General features: G+C 45.1%; 1 protein-coding gene and 1 long non-coding RNA gene across 4 annotated transcripts; one reads left to right on the top strand and one right to left on the bottom strand.

Moving 5' to 3' along the window:
- The first annotated feature begins 1,107 nt into the window (after positions 1-1,107).
- LOC121721321 (upstream stimulatory factor 2) lies at positions 1,108-18,996 on the top strand. Of its 3 annotated transcripts, none has more exons than XM_042108179.1 (11): positions 1,108-1,499; positions 2,449-2,489; positions 2,579-2,691; positions 3,988-4,107; positions 5,024-5,177; positions 5,757-5,844; positions 11,953-11,991; positions 15,370-15,428; positions 16,035-16,126; positions 16,368-16,567; positions 18,219-18,996. In XM_042108179.1, the coding sequence occupies exons 1-11, from the start codon at positions 1,462-1,464 to the stop codon at positions 18,229-18,231; spliced, it is 957 nt and encodes a 318-aa protein (XP_041964113.1). In that variant the 5' UTR covers positions 1,108-1,461; the 3' UTR covers positions 18,232-18,996. The 3 variants fall into 3 exon arrangements, with proteins under 3 accessions (XP_041964113.1, XP_041964114.1, XP_041964112.1); XM_042108178.1 differs by having other exon boundaries at positions 1,114-1,499; positions 16,368-16,496; positions 18,219-18,993; XM_042108180.1 differs by lacking the exon at positions 11,953-11,991 and having other exon boundaries at positions 1,113-1,499; positions 16,368-16,496; positions 18,219-18,993.
- On the bottom strand, positions 3,370-3,825 carry LOC121721347. The gene is made up of 3 exons (XR_006034797.1): positions 3,776-3,825; positions 3,598-3,684; positions 3,370-3,466 (listed from the first exon to the last, which is right to left on the bottom strand). It is a non-coding gene; the product is annotated as an uncharacterized LOC121721347 (long non-coding RNA).
- Positions 18,997-19,944: the final 948 nt, after the last annotated feature.

The following is a 19,944-nucleotide window of genomic DNA, read 5'->3' on the forward strand; positions in this document are numbered from 1 at the left end:
AATAGTGTGATGCAAGACTGAGTCAGCATCAAGCCAGGGGATGTCATAATAACGGCTGGGGTAAGGCATTCCAATACAAAATGCATCAGCCAATAGTGTGCATGCATGCATCCCCGTACATCAGACCAGGATCTTGGAGCAATGAAAGAGACCCGAGGTGGCATAAGTGGCAAAGGACAACACAAATTCACACTGTCTTAGGTATTGGGAAGAGCTGGTGTAGGGATTAGGTGGTGATGCAGGGAAACACTGGCTGTGGTATTCATGTGAATTCCAATTTGACCAATTTCACCAGCTTATACATCGGTGTGAATGAGGTGGACCTACTTTATGCAGTTATGGCAATGACAATGAATTGTTGCAGTGGCCTCTTTCACCTTTGCCAGTATAGTACTGCATATCTTGCCACAATATACTTACTATCTGTGAGTGTTTGTGTGCCCACTCACATACGTGAATAGTAGATAACAGGTAGGGCCAAAATGTACTTGGCAAATTCCATGGAAAATTATGTTTTTTGTAACATCCATAACGCCAATAAAATGTGATGGTGGTATGATGTGAATGATTACATGACATTTGAGTATTTGCCATTTTTGGCTGAAGAATGTATGAGGAAAAATGCACAAAAAATGTTATCATTCACATCATACATGCCAAGGCATTTCACTGGCGTTACGGATGTGACAAAAAGTCAATTTTCCGTGGAATTGCCCACTTCCAAATCTCATACAAAATACCATCTGTCCTCCTACATGATCCAGACACAGGGATCTGTCCACTTACTGGCCAAATACAGGGCAAGGATATGGGAACTGCAACTGGAGCTACACAGAACATAATGTGTAAGCCTATCCAAAAAGTGTGTAGCACTCTCCAATGCATGACGAAACAAAAATGTATTTTAATCATTTTGCTTTTCATTTCAACAAAGGGACTGATGAGGGACTTATCAATAAACAGGGAAACACCATTTAGGACCCGTCGATGCTCCCCAACAATGGCATTAAAATAACCAGATACAGAACTGGCCAGGCATCAAATAATGACTCGAGTGATACGAGGTTTTGGTCGGAATAAGCCATAAACCACAATTTATGAATCCAACAGCTAATAAAAACGCGAGAAAATCAACCGGAAACCCCTGTAAAAAAAAAAAACATATGGGACTGCAAACACAAATACGCAAAGTCAATTTAGAGAACTTCAACAGTTCTACAGTGAAATTAGCTATCGTAACGTTAACGTTACCTGACATACAGCATATCACGGTTTAGAGAGCGTGCCACCCATAGTGCCACCCCACCTCCAGCAGCGGACTCCATTTTCACTGTGCGCCCAGTCGATGCCTCACGTGTCTGGACTGTCTCTCTCACATGACCCGAGTGTTTGTTCCCGTGATCAGCACTTCCATCTCTGCTTCAGTCTGTCACAGTATATCACATTTTAATTCTTACCCTGATGGATATGCTTGAACAGGGTCTGGACAACACGTCAAGGTAACGACTTTTCTTGATAGCTAATCATTCGGCTCGTCATAGCTTCCTCGCTTAAGGCCTTGTTGCATTTTAAAACAGGTGCTAGACCTCAAGTGAACTTGTAATTCCGTAACTATGTGTGTTGTTGATGTTATAAACCGCAAACATTTGGTAGCTAATGAACAAGGAGATTACAAATGGGTTATCCGACTTGCAATTTTAAGACGGGTGTCTATTAGCAATGGCAAGCTAGTTATGTTGCAGGAGTTTTAAGATCAAGCACTATTAATAATTGTAATATCACTTCGTTAAATTGAGCGATCAATATTTAGGAATGTTTAAGATAAATTGCAGTTATTTAATTGAGTTGTATGCTTAATTATTTTTTTATTGAATGTCCTTACAATCGGTGCTAGATAAGCTAGCCAGCTGTCCTTTCCCCACCTTTGCAACATAGAAGAAAAGTCATAGAAAATGAGCAAGCGAGAGTTGTTTGCTAGCTCGCTCGCTAGCGGTCTGGTTTGTTGATGAAACATAAAGTGAGCCAGCTGATTAATCACGACGTTTGTTGATATTTTCGTCAAGGTGCATGTTGGTAATGAATGTTCTCTTCTATTTTTGTGATCTACTAGTATGATGATGGTGGGCAACGTCGCGATTTAGTGTTTTTGGTGGGCGGAAACTGGTGCTTTTCCAGTTTTATGAGTTTGTTGGAGTTGATGGCGTTCACGTTACTTTGTCGTTCAGGTGTCGGTCCACAATTCCTTTACTTGGTTGGAAACTTCTAGAAACCTCTTTCTTGGACAACATTAGTATTTGCATATGTAATTTACGTAGTCTTTATTGTATTCAGAGTTGTTATATGTTTGGTAAATCGTTTAGCGACTTTGAATTAATAGAGAGCATGTTTCAATTCTGCCTTGTTATTACACACACAAAACATAATTCCTCACCATCTCTGCATTTTCAGCCACGAAAAACAAGAGGAAGAGGTTGTTCAAATAACTGAAGGTATGTAGCCACATTTACTATGTCTATTTTATTATTAAGACAAGCAGCAGTGTTATGATGACCTATTAAAACGACTTTCTTGTCAACAGAGACCCCTGGCGTGGAGCAGACTGCGGTTACTATAGCGAATGTTCAACAGGCCACAGCGTTTACTGACCAAAATATTCAGTATCAGTTCCGCACTGAGAACAGCGGTGGGCAGGTATGCTGCTGTGTTTTCTAACTAGATGTGTCAAAAACATCAACACGAACCTTTGAAGCTGATCTTAGATGATACCAGTCCTTTGTAAGTCAGACTGTAACTTCAGCAAAACAAAATGTTAACTGTTATGAATGGTAGCATAATGTTTTGGCTTGAGACAGACAAGGGATACATCACAAATCTAATTCAAGACCTGTGGCTGATTATTGAATTAAGTAGAGTTATATGTACTTAACAATACTCCCGATGTCTGTAAAGACACTGGTTTTCATGATAACAGTTACTCGTGGATTTATAAAATCTTCATGAGGATGCTGAGGAGAGAAAGGGGTCCTGTGGAGTTGGTCCTTTTCTCCACAGTCTGGCTGTAAACAGTGTTGGTGTGTGTGATCATGTGATGCCAATCCCTCACTGGGATTGGCACGGGGCCCATGTCACATGTCAGTCAGCAGACTGGTCACATGATTTGTAGTGGTAAACGGGAGCATTTACAAATACTTTTCTTTTTGACCAAACAACCGGGCTTTTCTGGGCCTGGGAAAGAAATGGTGAAATTAGATCAGCAGTACTGGCCAGATAAGTGTGTGTGTGTGTGTGTGTGTGTGTGTGTGTGTGTGTGTGTGTGTGTGTGTGTGTGTGTGTGTGTGTGGGGGGGGGGGGGGGGGGGGTTGCGTGCAGAGATACAGACATGCTTAGGCATACAAACCCCATGCCATGTGGTCAGGTGGACAGGTTGAGCTGCGAAGCGACAATTCTGCATGGTTTCATTCTAAACCTTATCTCCTTTACCGCACTGCATGTGTGGTTTCATTCTAAACCTTATCTCCTTTACCACACTGTTATGCATGGTTTTATTCTAAACCTTATCTCCTTTACCGCACTGTTATGCATGGTTTCATTCTAAACCTTATCTCCTTTACCGCACTGCATGTGTGGTTTCATTCTAAACCTTATCTCCTTTACCGCACTGTTATGCATGGTTTCATTCTAAACCTTATAGATAGATAGATACTTTATTGATCCCCAGGGGAAATTCAAGGAATTATCTCCTTTACCGCACTGCATGCATGGTTTCATTCTAAACCTTATCTCCTTTACCGCACTGTTTGTCAGGAGGGCCCTGGTTTGTCTCATACGACCTGCAAACAAGAGAGAATCTGTGTTGCAAGTGTTACCTCATATACCCTCCCCCCTATCTGTGTTGCAAGTGTTACCTCATATACCCTCCCCCCTATCTGTCTTTCTTCCCATCTTTCTGTCCTCCCGTGTCTCCGTCTCTCCCTGTCTTTGTCCAAGGTGACCTACCGTGTGGTCCAGGTGAGCGATCAGTCTCTGGAGGGGACTGATGAGGGCAGTGGGACAGTGAGCGTTGTCTCTGCTGCAGCATTTGCCAATGCCCCACAGGCTGTTGCCCAGGTAATGCACACAACAGCAGTCGTCAGGACAACCTCCCATCACTGCACACCAAGCAAGCATCAGACTTAGAATTCCACTGAGTAATGCTTTTAATGAATAACAAAGTTCATGGCTTGTTACCATGGAGAGAGCTTGTTAGAACCATAAACCACTGGTTTATGTCCTGGTTTCACAGGGTGAACGTTGTGTAATTAAGCCACAAGTTCATTCAAGATGAGCAGCTCCATTCCATTCCAAAGCTTCCTGTGCATTTGTTTACAATATTCCCTCCTTAAAATTGGTTGTGTAATACATAAACCTGAAGCAGCCCACCTTTTAAAAAAAAACACCTTTAAAAAAATTTGGCGTGTGTCGGCTTTCCTTCACAGCCCCACATGAACCCATGTAACATTCCCAGGAGCTAAAGCAATATCAAGCCCTCCTCTCTCAGTTCCCAGCCGCAGGTATTTACCACCTGCACCCAAAGCCTTGTAATACATCTCTTGATCTCACAAAATCAAGACATCAGTCACCAAATTAAAATGACCAACTGTTGATTCTCACACATATAGAAAACGGTTGTCACATCACCCGATATAGCCAAATATCACTTCATTGCATGAAGCAAATGATTGAATGAATCCGTTCATTGATGAGGTTATCCATCTTCTCTCATTGGCACCTTCTGATGCCGTGGCTGCACATAAACCAATCAGATTTGGTCATTTGCATGCTGTGTCATACCATCACACACAGATTCCTCCTCTCCACTGCCAGCAGATTAGATTATGTATATTTTATACATAAGTTGAATTCATTGTTTTATACCAAAATGTATGTATGTATGAATGCATGTATATGATTGAACACTCATTGAACATTGATTTTTTAAATGATTATTATTTTGTCAGCCCCTGGTTCCATGTGTCTGTTCCAGACAGTGATCCATAACCCGTTCAGCAATGGGGGCAGCCCCACCGCAGACACCACAGCAGGGGACACGCGCTTCGCCTATTTCCCAGCAGCCACTGTGAGTGACGGCACGGCCGTTTCAGTCCAAGCCACGGCCGACCCCACGCTCGCACAGGGGGGTAAGAGCCTGCGGACATTCTCTGCTCCTGACACCTGTGCTGCGACACACAGCCAGCAGTTAGCTAGTAGAAACCAGGGGTGCTGTTGGCAGCGCTCGACCTTATCCCAGGAGTAGCCTGCATCGATCACGTTACCATCACACATTATGTACTGTAAGGAACAGGGAATGAAAGACATGATTGACATCTTAGACCAAACTTCCATACAGCTTTTTTACACTGAGAGGAAATCATTTGGGATACTGAGTCATAAGGTCAGGTAGACGGTTCCATTTTACATTTTTAAACTACACTACATAGACATTCAAGACACATTGCACCCCCCCCCCCCCCCCACACACACATTCACTATCTATCAAATCTTTTTAATCTTTCTTTGTTTTTATAAATAGTTGGTGATCCTTCAGGACACCACTGCACAGGAAGAAGTTGAGCAACTACTTCCATTTCACTACATTTACAGCAGTAACGTTATGTATGTGACCAATTAAATCCTTGAATCTTTGAATTTGAAGCCAATGCGCATACACACACACACACACACACACACAACAGATGTTCATGTCTTTCTCTCCTCAGGTCAGTTGTATGTGATGATGACCCCCCCTGATGTTCTCCAGTCCGGCACACCCCGCACCATTGCCCCACGCACACACCCATACACCGCGTGAGTGTACACACACACACACACACACACACACACACACACACACACACACACACACACACACACACCAGTCTCTAAGGATACACAGAGAGGACACACTGAGCCTCAGAAGCCCTGGCGGCAGCAGCAGCACCAGAGCAGGTGGGCTCCAAAGCTCTCAGCAATGTCAGGCATTCTAATTGGCATTAGGTCCTGCCAGCCTCCCTCTGACAGGCTCCATGGGTGCTGTAGGGGCTCCATGGGTGCTGTAGGGGCTCCATGGGTGCTGTAGGGGCTCCATGGGTGCTGTCATGGGTGCTGTGTTTTAGTGTGCCCTGTGTGTGTGAGGCATTCCAGAGGCCCTCTCTCCTGCTCCTCTTCCCCTTCAGACACACAGCTGCTATTCCAGCCCCTCTCCCTAATCATCTGAGGCTGTAGCAGCTACAGCAGCCTGGAAGCACACAAACATGCAGCTCACAGGTCGTGTGTGTGTGTGTGTGTGTGTGTGTGTGTGTGTGTGTGTGTGTGTGTGTGTGTGTGTGTGTGTGTGTGTGTGTGTGTGTGTGTGTGTGTGTGTGTGTGTGTGTGTGTGAGGTTTTTTTTTTTTTTTTTCTCTAGCTACCTAGTGGCTCGGAGATAGTTAGACTGCCAAGCACCAAGGGCAGTCTTTGTTTTGGAGTTCACATTTAAATCCTGCCAGAGCAAGAGATCTTTGAGAACATGGGCAGCTATTGACTGTAGATGCCTCTCACTGTGTGGTACTTTCTAAGGGGACTTTGTGTGTGTGTGTGTGTGGACGGGTGTGTTCCTTTTTGCCTCACTGGGGGTTATGTAATGTGTGTGTGTGTGTGTGTGTGTGTGTGTGTGTGTGTGCACTCCTGGTTCCTCTGCAGCATGTCTGTCCTCATGTTCTCTTCTCCCTTATCATCCTCACTGCTTTCCGTGGGGATCTTTGTGTGTTTGTGTGAAGTAATCCAGAAGAACCAGCGGAAATTACAGGATAATCCAATGAACCAATGCAGGGAGTGCCCCCCCCATTTACAAAAGGCCATGTTTATATATAAGCGTTTGGCCACATACCCAGAACTGTTCATCGCAGCGAGATGAAACCTTTATTGCGTGACAGAGCAGAAGTGGGGCTTTCCAACGAGACTACACACTTGTCTGTACGATCAAGTATGAAAATTAAAAAAAATCATGAATTTAAATCATTGCATCATATTTACAGTCTATACTCTGCGTTCACCTGCGCACCCATTACTCTCGTTTGAATTACTCGCGAACCCGTAATCGCATAGATATGGCAAGCATATCAGATGAAAGAAGAGACTCAGGGCTATCCATTGGTACCATGTATATCGATCCTTCTGGCTTATGAAAACACGAAGTGACTGCAAAATAATAACATCATGTACACAAACCAACGCTGCACACCCATTACTCTTGTTTGAACTAGATGTACCGCAGAGCGGTACAAAATATGACCGCCGCCCAGTCCAGCACATGTTTTCCACAAAAATAAGTCACGCTGAAAGGCATATATGATTCTAACTGTCTCACTGAATTGCATTATGCACACTCAATTCTCACTGGTATCTGCTAGACAACAAGTACCAAAACATGATTAGTTCATAGATTTCACATGTAATATACATTTTATACAACCCCACCCCCATCTTGCCTGTTCATAATTCTGAGAAATTCTTGAATTGTGTGCATGTGTGCGTGTACATGTTTATGTTTATGTGTGTGTGGGTGGGTGTGTGTGCGTGCATGTGCTTGTGTGTTTGCCTGTTTATGTGCTTGTGTGTGTGCATGTGCATGCATGCGATATATGTCTACTGTGTGAGTATGTGTCATACGTAGGATTACTGTGAATGTATGTGTGTGTGTGTGTGTGTGTATCTGTTTATGCACATGTGTGCATATGGAATGGGTTTACATGACCCCTGGAGGCAAACATACGCAAAAAATTGGTCATCCTAGGCCCTACGGTTCTCAAGATATTCACAGAAAACTGTGTCTGCCCTACCCTCCTTTCGGGGGGTCCAGTCCAGTGGGGGGGGGGGGGCTACAGATCAAAACGAAAAGCGATGGTTCCATGCTATCCATGTGGGGTTACATGCCCACCAAGTTTCGTGTACCCCGGTCTTTCAGTGTCCCGGGAATCCTTGTTGGTGTACGGTCTCTAAATGTACACATAAATTATTTTATTGTAAGGTCCACCATGAATGAAAATCCACGAAACTTGGCATGCATTCGGAGGGTGTCATAATGATCCTACACTTTAAATTTCGTGCAGTTTTGACCATGTCAGCCAGAGATATTATGATGAAAACACCTAATGTTTTGCTTTTTAATTTTTAACTAGGTGGCGCTATACATGAAATAAGTGGTAATGGGATAGGTTGACATGCCCCCTTAAGACCAACATACAAAAAAAAGGTGGACCTCCTAGGCCCTACGGTTCTCGAGATATTCACAGAAAACTGTCTCCGGCCACCTACAGGCCAGTTGGTGTAGAGTAACATAAATGAATTTGAATTTATTGTGTGGCCCCCCATGAACGGAATTCCACGAAACTTGGCGTGCATACAGAGGGTGTCATAATGATCCTACACTTCCAATTTCGTGCAGTTTTGACTATGTTAGGTCACAGATACCTTCAATTACAACACCTCATTTTTACTTTTTTGTGTTTAACTAGGTGGCGCTATACATGAAATGAGTGGTTATGGAATGGGTTGACATGGCCCTTTGAGATCAACATACAAAAAAAAAATGGTCCTCCTAAACCCTACGGTTCTCGAGATATTCACAGAAAACTGTGTCTGCCCTACCCTCCTTTCGGGGGGTCCAGTCCAGCGGGGGGGCTACAGATCAAAACGAAAACAGGAGGTTCCATGCTATCCATGTGGGGTTACATGCCCACCAAGTTTAGTGTACCCCGGTATGTACATTGTACATACAATGTACATTATAAAACAGACGAAGTGACAGCAAAATAATAACTTCATATAGCTGGACTTACCCCACGTTTTTTCTGTTTTTGTGGCAAAGCATGTTTATAATCCAACGCTATCGTGTGTTTCTCTATGGCAAAGCATGTTCATAATCCGGTTTTGAGATCCTAGCAAATTCCTGCATGGCATCCAATTCAATGCTTACATTGCATCCCAATTTGTTCAACAAAGAAACACCCTTTTTTGCCTTTACTTTGTTCATGGCAATGCAGTAAAAAGTTGAGAATCATTATGAGTACATACACCATAGGCACGCAGGCTAACACGCAACCTCGGGTCAAGTTAGGTCAGATCAGTTCGTGTCACAGATATGGAGCGCAGAAAGGTCATTTTTCATCACTAAATAAAAAATGGCATTCATTTCCGTAAATCACACACCACAAATTTCTGTAAATTGCTTAGCCCCAGAGTATCCCTCCACAATTGTAATGCCCGATTCAGGACAGTCTGCCCTACACACACATGAAATGCATGTAGAGCAATGAGCTTGCTGTGGTGAGATACATGTTGAAATATAAGAATTTTTATAATACACATTTTATATTTTAATTCTTCAAAAATAAAAATAAAATCAATGCTAGTACTAATACATGCTGAAAAAAACAATATATAATATGTGTGTGTGGGACTTACAATGACCAGAATAAATCCTTATGAATAAAGGTAGTGAAAATGCCCTAAAAACAGCTTAGGGTTCTAAGGGTTAAAAAGGCATTTCACCACAGTTGGTGCTTTTTGTTAGTCATCCAGAGAGATCTCATGATTCTCTCTCTCTCTCTCTCTCTCTCTCTCTCTCTCTCTCTCTCTCTCTCTCTCTCTCTCTCTCTCTCTCTCACTCACTCTCTCACTCACTCTCTGAAATCTAATTTGAGGGGAGGAGAGGTGGATTAGTAAGTCTTTTGAAGTGGTGAAAGGCAACCAGATGTATCATCACTCCTACGGATGTGGGAACAAAGCAGCCGGGTTTGGTTTTATTGGCAGCGTTGTGGACGTAGTTTTGGCTTAATGGTGAGGATCAGCTCTCCTCTTTATCCCATTCTACTGCTCCTCAGAAGATGCACACACTTCCGTTCAACTCCATGTGCCGTCCTAACAGTCAAAGAGTCTGAGATTTCTTGATCTTGGCCACTGAAAAGGCGTACCGATTACTGTTTAGGCCTGTTTTCTGCTGCACGCAAAAAATGATATCTTACCAAGTGTTATAATCTTATATTAAGATAAAGAATCTAGTTAGTAATGTTTTTAGTAAAAAGATACTTACTTTGAGCTCTCTTGTCTTCTTAAATTAAGAAACAAGTAAATGTATCTGCCAGTGGAGTAAGTGATTTTATCTTAATTTAAGATAAGATTGAAGATTTAAGACAATTTGCCGTTTGGCGCGTGCTCAGCAGAGGAAGCATCCGGATCAACCCCACCCTAACCCTCTCCTCCCCCACCCCACAGCATTTGTTTTTGCCCTGATGGAGGGGTGAGTGTAGAACTCTGCTTCTGTGTTGTGTGTGGGTTGTTGTTCAGAAGTGACTCTGTGTGTTTATATTGTTTGTTTGTTTTGGTGTGCCTGATTATGGTGATGGATGCTGAGTGGTGATATACTTAAGTGGTGTTTGTGGAGGCTGACTCTGCATGTGTGTGTGTTGGTGGTCATATTTGTGGAATGTGTGTGTGTGTGTTGGTGGTCGTATTTGTGTGTGTGTGTGTGTGTGTCTGAGTACAGTATATTTGTATGTACGCCTTGCAGGTGTGTTGAGGTGTGTTCTAATGTGGGCAGCACATCGCCTGTGAGAGGAGTGTGTTGAGCTCCACTGGCTGCCCTTAGCTGCGTGTGTTGGTGGTCGTATTTGTGTGTGTGTGTGTGTGTGTGTTGAGCTCCACTGGTTGCACTTAGCCGCGTGTGTTGGTGGTCGTATTTGTGTGTGTGTTGGTGGTCGTGTGTGTGTGTGTGTGTGTGTGTGTGTGTGTGTGTGTGTGTGTGTGTTGAACTCCACTGGCTGCCCTTAGCTTCCCGCATCACATACAAGTCACAAGGTTTTGCCTCCAAAGTGATTTCTGGGTCTGACTCCACTCCCACTTGCTTATGTGCTCTTATGAAGGCTTTTTTCTGTTCCCCCTTTACCGTTACGTTCCTCCAAGGAGCATCGTCTGGTATTGCTACCCCACACTCATAGCAAGCCAGACTATTTTCTTTTGTAGTTCCTGTTGGTGGAATGACCTACAGTACCAAATGCTACCAGAGCAGGGGCGTCGCTCTCGATGACCCAACTCCTCCGGGAGTACTTCGTCTCCTAACACACCTAACAACCCAGCACACCTAACAACTCCGCACAACTAACAACCCAGCACACCTAACGTGCACCTACAATTCTTCTCCTTCTTCCATTAACTCCTTTGACTACACTACTGCTTACATTTCTGCACTCTTTACTCTAGTCTTTATTGTAGTGGCATTTGTTACTATGGTCTCCTTGGCAATGTAGCTTGAATGTTAATCCTCATTTTGTAAGTCGCTTTGGATAAAATTGTCTAAATGACTAAACGTAAATGTAAACGTAAATGTAAAATGTAGTGTGGGCTGATCTTGAGCAAATCTGTGGCTTTGGCTCCAATAGATAGTGCTGGGTCAGTGCTGGAGCAGTGCTGGGTCAGTGCTGGAGCGATGCTGGGTCAGTGCTGGAGCAGTGCTGGGTCAGTGCTGGAGCGATGCTGGGTCAGTGCTGGAGCAGTGCTGGGTCAGTGTTGGGTCAGTGCTCATCCATGGCATTAGTGTCTCTGTTCAGTCACAGCAGCACTGGTGTAGTTTCTAAAAGCCGAGCTCGAACATAAGGGAGAGAAAAGAGTAAATCTAAAGAGAAATAAAGATACAAATGAATAAACACATTGACGGTTTGGGGAGGGAAGAACCAGGAAGAGATGTCCATTGTGCAGCACAGGGGATCGTTTGACTTGTGGGGCTGGGACTGGCTGTCTGCTGCATGCATACACTGTCACTCTTCAGCTCCTGGGGATGTGCTTACTGTGCTGTGACTGATGCCAGGATTGACATGTGAACGTCTGAGCAAATACATACTTTTCCACCCAACAACCTTAACACTAAACCTGCCATTCACAGACAAGAAGTCGGGCAGCTGCAGGAAGAGCCGTCAAGCTGGTGAGGACCTTCTCCTTCACCCCCCCCTCACGCACCCACACACACACACACCCGCTCACCCACGTAGACACTGATCACATGCTTAATATTAATCTCTCCTCCGAGCCAGACCTGCGCCTCTGGCACGGTCTCCTGCGTGGCCTGTAAAAGGGCAGGATTGTGTGGTCTCTTCCCTTCATCGGCCATTGGTAAGGGAGGTGTGATGGCTTCCAGGTAATCAGGTTCTCGATGCTCTAAGTCAGTGTTTTTTTGCGCGGGGAGCCCATTGTACGTTTTAAATCTCTCTGCAATAGAAAAAAAATGTGAGCGCTAAGTGCTGAAGCGGTGACCCAATGTGGGCGTCGAATGTCAAGAAGACATTTCCCAGGAGTGAGATTGGAAGACATTTCCCAGGAGTGAGATTGGAAGACATTTCCCAGGAGTGAGATTGGAAGACATTTCCCAGGAGTGAGATTGGAAGACATTTCCCAGGAGTGAGATTGGAAGACATTTCCCAGGAGTGAGATTGGAAGACATTTCTCAAGGCTGTTAGCTTTTATTGTGCCATCAAAACAAATACACCTAAGCCGTCCTCACAAACCCCTGGCTGTGTGTTCAATTATAGTAAACAATTCAACAGCAGGATAAGCCGGCCGCCTTTTTTCTCTGCAGGGCAGACGATGTCTGGGTTTGGAAGGACAGCCTTTCAGGCAATCACAGGCTGATTTTGCTCTCATTTTTGCCCCATTCGATTGGCCATTAGAGGGATAATGAGAAGTGCTTCGGCACCAGGCAGTTGAGGGAAGAGATGCTTTGGCAACCCACAAACACACTGCCAAGCGTTTCATCACCCATATCTACTGATCCTGAAAAATGTCTTTGTATTCACTAAAGATTTGTCCATTTTTGGAATGAGGTCTCAAATGTGCACTTTACTCACTTAGCTAATTTAGCATTTTATTGTCTGTTGAAAATAAAGTAGTTGAGAGCCTCCACTTACTACTGTATAACATTGCACTTCGTTTAAGATGTTTAAAAAAAAAAAAACAACAACAACAAACGCTTGCTCGAGTAGATAAGAACTTGGATCACTTTCTTATCCAGTATGGCATTTGAACAACAAAAGGTCAGACCAAACAAATCAACAGATGCCGGCTTTTTAATATCATCTCCTGGAGCTGTCAGCCCTGTCGACTCGGCTCTGGGGCTCTTTATGACGGCGCCGGCGTCTTTTTGGCTCTGCATCATCGTCCTCGTGAAGCGAGGTCCCATGAGGCATGATTGGAGCGCGCTCACACCGCCGATGCCTTTATGTGGGAGTCGAGACTTCATTAAAGCACACCTGAAGGGGATTGTGCCATGCGGCGAACAGTTTGTCATCACACTAAATCTGGGCAGGCGCACGCTTTCTCTCTCACTCTCTCTTTCTGTCTCTCTCTCCCTTCTCTTCCTCTATCTATATTCCTCTCTTTCATTCTCTCTTTCTCTCTCTCTCCCACCAGCCCTTTATTCCCCCCCCTCCCTCTCTCTCTCCCTTCTCTTCCTCTATCTATATTCCTCTCTTTCATTCTCTCTTTCTCTCTCTCTCCCACCAGCCCTTTATTCCCCCCCTCCCTCTCTCTCTCCCTCCTCCTTCTCTTCCTGTTTCACAGCTGCTCAGATTTTTAACATAATGAACTTAGTTGACGCTCCAGACTCCCATGGGGAGTCACACTACAACAACACACGCACATGCGCACACACACACACACACTACAACAACACCCAGCCAACACACACACGCGCACACACACACACTACAACAACACCCAGCCAACACACACACGCACACACACACACACTACAACAACACCCAGCCAACACACACACACACACACACTACAACAACACTCAGCCAGCGCACACACACACACACACACTCACTCTCTCACACACACACACACACACACACACTACAACAACACCCAGCCAGCACACACACACTCACACACACACTACAACAACACCCAGCCAGCCAGCACACACACACACACACACACTACAACAACACCCAGCCAGCCAGCACACACACACACACTACAACAACACTCAGCCAGCACACACACACATGCACACTACAACAACACTCAGCCAGCACACGCACACTCACACGCACACACACGCACAGATGCACACTCACTCACACGCACACACACACTCACTCGCACACTCGCACATACACTCGCACACACACACACACACAGACGCACACACGCACACTCACTCACACACACACACTCATACACACACACTCACACTCGCACATACACTCGCACACACACTCACACTCGCACACACACACACACTCACTCACACACACTCGCACACACACGCACACAGCTGACAAGACACTCACAAGGATCAGGCGGCCTGCTGTTGCAGGACGTTTGATGGTGTGTCAGATGATGCAATTTTTGCAGAGAGTAGAATCCTCCCTTGGTCCCCGCAGAGCCCGTGTGCTGTGCCTCAGAAATGGCTTTGGAAGGCGACGAGAGGGAAAGAGTTCACAGATGCCAGAAGGCAAGGCTGTTGAGAGGAACATGGCGAGATTAATAATGTGCTACATCATAACATCCTTGATATACCGGGAGAATTCCTCCCCATGATAAGAATTTGTCATCATGCGATTTTAACAAACTAGTTCATGACATGTTCATATGCACCACAACATGCTCACATGTTGAACGAGAACACACATGGCGGAAAACAGAGCTCAAACCTACATGGGGAGTTTAGAGAGTTTCAGATCAAGGTTTTACTTCTTTGGATCAATGTTTTTTTTGGGTCTTAAGACTGTAAGGATGTGACCTGTGGCAAAGAGGATAGTGCCCAGTGGCCCAGTGGACAGCTAGTACGCTAGTGCCCAGTAGACCGCTAGTGCCCAGTGGCCCAGTGGACAGCTAGTGCGCTAGTGCCCAGTAGACCGCTAGTGCCCAGTGGACCGCTAGTGCCCAGTAGACCGCTAGTGCCCAGTAGACCGCTAGTGCCCAGTGGACCGCTAGTGCGCTAGTGCCCAGTGGACCGCTAGTGCCCAGTAGACCGCTAGTGCGCTAGTGCCCAGTGGCCCAGTGGACCGCTAGTGCCCAGTGGACCGCTAGTGCCGTGGCCCAGTGGACCACGGTGCCCGAATCACAGCCGCGGGGATGTCCTCATTGTATCCTCCTCGTGTTATCGCATCGTTATATTATTATTGCAAAAAACATTATTGATGTAGGTTTATGTTTATATTGACCATCCCTTCTAGAGATCTAGTGCCATATAGTCAGTCAGTGTACATTTATTCTTACAACACTGACCGACAACTCTTTGCATTAGTAGATTTGGTAGAAACGTGTTCATCTGTTGTTTGTGTGTTGTCAGGAAGGTGGACGGGACTCGCACACCCAGAGATGAGAGGAGGCGAGCGCAACACAATGAAGGTGAGAGTGTCGCCCTTCACCATTGGGTCCTTATCGGAGGAGTTCAAGAGAATTTTTTAGAGCTCTGTCGTTTTCACACTCCTCCTCTAGGATTTGAAAATAGCTGCTTACACCTCTGGAATAAACACCACAGAACACTGTATGCATGAGTAGCCCATGACATTGACCTGACATCAAGCAGCCACTAGGGGATGCCATTAATCTTCAGGTGTAGCTGTGTGACTTTTCTCTGTGACTTTTTTTACAGCAAGCTTTTCTCATTGACAGCTGAAGGGTTAGCTCCACTTTATGGTTTTACAAAGTTATTGCGAAGCCATCCACATGTAGCAGTGTAAAGACCCATAAATACCAAAGGTGCTAGTGCTGTGTCCAGGCCAAATGTTCCACACAGACCCCCAGTAGATGGGAGCATAGTTTATTAGATTGAGGATCGTTAGGATTTGGGCTCAAAGATTGAAAAATTAAAAATGATTATAGTTTTTTTTTTTTTATCTGTAAGTCAGGCACACATGGATGGGCACCCGTACGTTTCATATGGAAGACTTGCCTGCTAAGTGTTTTTGGCTGTTTGTCTCTTGACTTTGCCGTCTGTCTGACCATGTGCAGTGGAAAGGCGACGGAGGGACAAGATCAACAACTGGATTGTCATTTCCAAAATCATCCCCGATTGCAACATGGAGAGTAGCAAGACCGCAGCGGTGAGCGAGAAGGGGGAAAGCTGTTGACCGGAATGGGCAGTCTGTCTGTGTGTGTGTGTGTGTGTGTGTGTGTCTGTGTCTGTGTCTGTCAGGAATTTGATAAGTGTAGTTTGGCACTTCAGAGAGAGAGAGACAGAATTGTGAGTAAATACTAGCTGAACCCAGTCTTTGACTACATCAATGTGTGTGTTTGTGCGTGCGCGTGTGGGTGAATAACCTCCTTTTCCCTTCGTCCTCTCAGAGTAAAGGCGGGATCCTCTCCAAGGCGTGTGACTACATCCGTGAGTTAAGACAAACCAATCAGAGACTGCAGGAAAGTTTCAAGGAAGTGGAGCGCATTCAGGTGGACAATAAGCTGCTCGCACAGCAGGTGGGACCCCAGATCCTAATCATTTCAGCCTACTACCAGCATGTAGATAAGGACTCTGCTTTCATTTGGACGTACGTTTTTAAAAGTCATTCTATACAAAATTGATTTCAAGATTTTTTTTACATTTCTTTTAAAGCTCCTTGCTATATGTCTGACCTCTTAGTGCCTTATACACGTGCACATAAATTGAGATCCTCTGGTAGCGTTTCTGAATCCATCAGCTACCGAAGCTGTTCACTATTTTTCAGTTTGTTTGTAGATCATCAGAAAAAAAAAAAAGAAATATATAAACTTTTACCACATGCCACATATCATTTACAAATATACATCAGTCAAGCAAGCCAGCCTTTATCTGAGCCCTCTGGGCTATTTCATACTTACATTACAGTTGAACATGCTTAGTTTTGTCAATTTGTATTTTTGTTCGCACAAAACTATTCTCCAGCCAGGGCTAATACAAAGCTCATGGCAAAAATACACACCCATCACGAAACAAATGATTACAATTCCACAGGCAACACACACAAAATTATTTAAATGGAAAGGCAGCTTCAAATCGAGAAATTGCCTCAGCATATGAAATGATGGCGATGTATTCCTGAAAATCGGCTTTTAGGCTGTGATCACATTAACACCCTTAATGTCAGGAGCCGGGATGAAAGCCTCTCTTCCACCACGGGAAAAGGTCAGGTGAGACAGGATACCTGGCGAGAAGTGTTTACTCGAGTTTATAAAAATTTCAAATGATCCCCCAGGTGGTGCAGGGTCTGCTGCTCTCTGTTTGTTCAGCTGAATAGTAATTGAAGTAATATGCCGATGTGTCCCGCGCAAAGACAGACGCAAATGACGCTGCAAAGTGCAGAGCTCGTTAGTTCACACAACAATTAGCCCTAGCCCATTCCAAATAAAGACTGTAAATGTCACGGCTGCTGTGGTATCCTTTTGTCCCTGCCGCCGTGCCAAAACGGATTTCTTTGTTAATGTTGATTTGCCAATTATGCTGTGAGCAGGACGACAGGAGTTCATTGTGTACTTGAGGGTTTGAAAAATGCTGACATGGCAGAAATCAAGGCCCACCTGTTCTAGCTCGCAGACATCATTGTCAGGGCTACACACACACACAAACACACACACAAACACACACACACACACACACACACCCATATATAGATATGTATTAACATACACACTCACTCACATGTACACACATGCACAAAGAAAAATACAGTAACAGAAAACCTGTAGTTGGTGTCTCATAGCCACATAGTTTCACTTTTTTACACATTCTATCATATTCACATGGATTAGCACTCGCTCTGAAGTGGGGAATCAACGACTGCATCATGCATGTGTTTTGCAGTGTGGAACGGTCAACACGCAAGTGCACAATAACTGAATGAGCCGAGTTGCTGCCAGGAGACAAGCAGCAGCAGTTTAAGCTGGAAGCAGCGTGTCCTTCTAATTTCCTCTATACAGCTTTTCCAAAGTCCTTTAAGAAGAGGCGTGTGATTAGTCAGAGATGGAATTCTGAGAGCTTGCCTTGTTAATGGATATAAACAATTGCTTTAGTGTTTGTTGTGAATAGAGTGACTGAGTAGCATTCTCTTTCTCTTCTCTCCCTCCCCTTCTCTCCCCTTCTCTCTCTCTCCCTCTCTCTCTCTCTCTCTCTCTCTCTCTCTCTCTCTCTCCCCTTCTCTCTCTCTCTCTCTCTCTCTCTCTCAGATTGAGGAGCTGAAGAGTGAGAATGCACTTTTGAGAGCACAGCTGCAGCAGCCCGGCCTGGAGGTGGTTTTGGAGGCGCCGCCCCAGTGACCGCAGGCAGAGGTGGGTCAGAGGAGGCGGAGTCGCAGGGGGAGTCTGGTGGTGGACGTCTCGGTAAAGGTAGTGGACAGAAACACACACGTATGCGTTGCAGTTCAGGAGGATGAGCTCTATGAAATAGTGAGTGGACGAAAAACTTGTGTCAGCCTGAGACCTGAAGACCCCCCCTCTGTGCACTCCATCCCCCCTCGCCACCTTCTCCTTCACGTGGGTGGCCTGCATCTGGCCTGCATCTGGCCTGCATCTGGCTGACTTCTCTGCCTTTTTTTTCCACTGTTTGGACCGCTGGAGCACCTCACTGGTGCTGTGTGGTGGCTATTCTGGACTGGACTGCAGTTCACGGTTCATCTTTAATTCCACTTGTTTTCCCTCCACAGCTAGCCCCCCCCCCACCCTCCCCCTCCCCAGGGCAAGTTCTCCTGGTGAAACTGCAGCCATTAGCAGCAGTGCCCTGGTATTCCTGCTCCTAGTATCAGCAATATTGCAATATTTATTGTCAGATATGTGATGCGTGACACTGAGGATGTTTGTGCTGGTTAATTTTTTGAGGATTTCTTGGATTTCATTTCCATATCAACTTGATAAACATATGACATTATTTCAATCCCTCCCCCACACACACACACACACACACACACACTTCACCTTACTCTACCCCCCCCCCCACACACACACACACACACACACACACACTTCACCTTACTCTACCCCCCCCCCCCCCCTCCACACACACACACACACACACACACTTCACGTTACTCTGCCCCCCCCCCCCCCCCCCTTCCACTGCCCCTTTTCTTAACCGTGTTCTTGCATCAGTCTAGCTCCTCTTGAGTTAAACCTTGAACAGGCCGACTGTATGCATGAGAGCCAACTGAACACTGCCTAATCCACTAAGCCTCCTGAAGAGCGAGGCACAACTCCGTGAAACACAATGTGTCCATCTGAACTGCCCAAATAGAAGGCCCTGTTTGAAGAGATCGCTCTCTTATCACATGTCAACCTTGAAGGGACCCCGTCGTGTTTGACTGACCAGCGGAGGGAAAGGAAATACTGCTTGTGTATATTCTGATCGGATATCTCGCTTGGAAGAGCAGAACAGGATCTTTGTTGGTTTTTTTTCCTTTTTTTTCTTTCTTGAAGGCAGCAACCATGACATGGGGTTTTGTGCTAACCTTACCGTTAGTGAATAATGAAGGCCGGGGGGGGGGGGGGGATTATACCTGACGACACTCTAAAGATAATCGATTGCTTTAATTAGTCAGTCACATACAAAAAGACCACTAATGCCCCTCAGTGCACTGTAGCCTACCCTTAATGCCCCTCAGTGCACTGTAGTCTACCCTTAATGCCCCTCAGTGCACTGTAGCCTACCCTTAATGCCCCTCAGTGCACTGTAATCTACCCTTAAAGGGTATTTTTCTGTGTGTCAACCATGATGGAAGACCTGGTGGAACTGTTACTTTATTGGCATCTGATGTATGGGAACACCTATTTAGTTCATTGTTCAATAGTGGTGCCATGCCAAACATGACGCAAATTTTTGATGATGATGGTTTAAAATCAATGACTTCTACGAATATACATAAGGCTCATAATCATCTGAAGGTTTGATGTATTTCTCAAC

The sequence above is a fragment of the Alosa sapidissima genome, chromosome 10, assembly GCF_018492685.1.
Source record: "Alosa sapidissima isolate fAloSap1 chromosome 10, fAloSap1.pri, whole genome shotgun sequence".
NCBI classification, from domain to species: domain Eukaryota; kingdom Metazoa; phylum Chordata; class Actinopteri; order Clupeiformes; family Clupeidae; genus Alosa; species Alosa sapidissima.

Excerpts from the sequence above, each read along its gene's own strand:
- LOC121721321 (XM_042108178.1), top strand. The coding sequence starts at position 1,462 with ATGGATATGCTTGAACAGGGTCTGGACAACACGTCAAG. Across the intron at positions 1,500-2,448 it reads GGTCTGGACAACACGTCAAG|CCACGAAAAACAAGAGGAAG; the intron begins GTAACGACTTTT and ends CTGCATTTTCAG. Across the intron at positions 4,108-5,023 it reads CCCCACAGGCTGTTGCCCAG|ACAGTGATCCATAACCCGTT; the intron begins GTAATGCACACA and ends TGTCTGTTCCAG.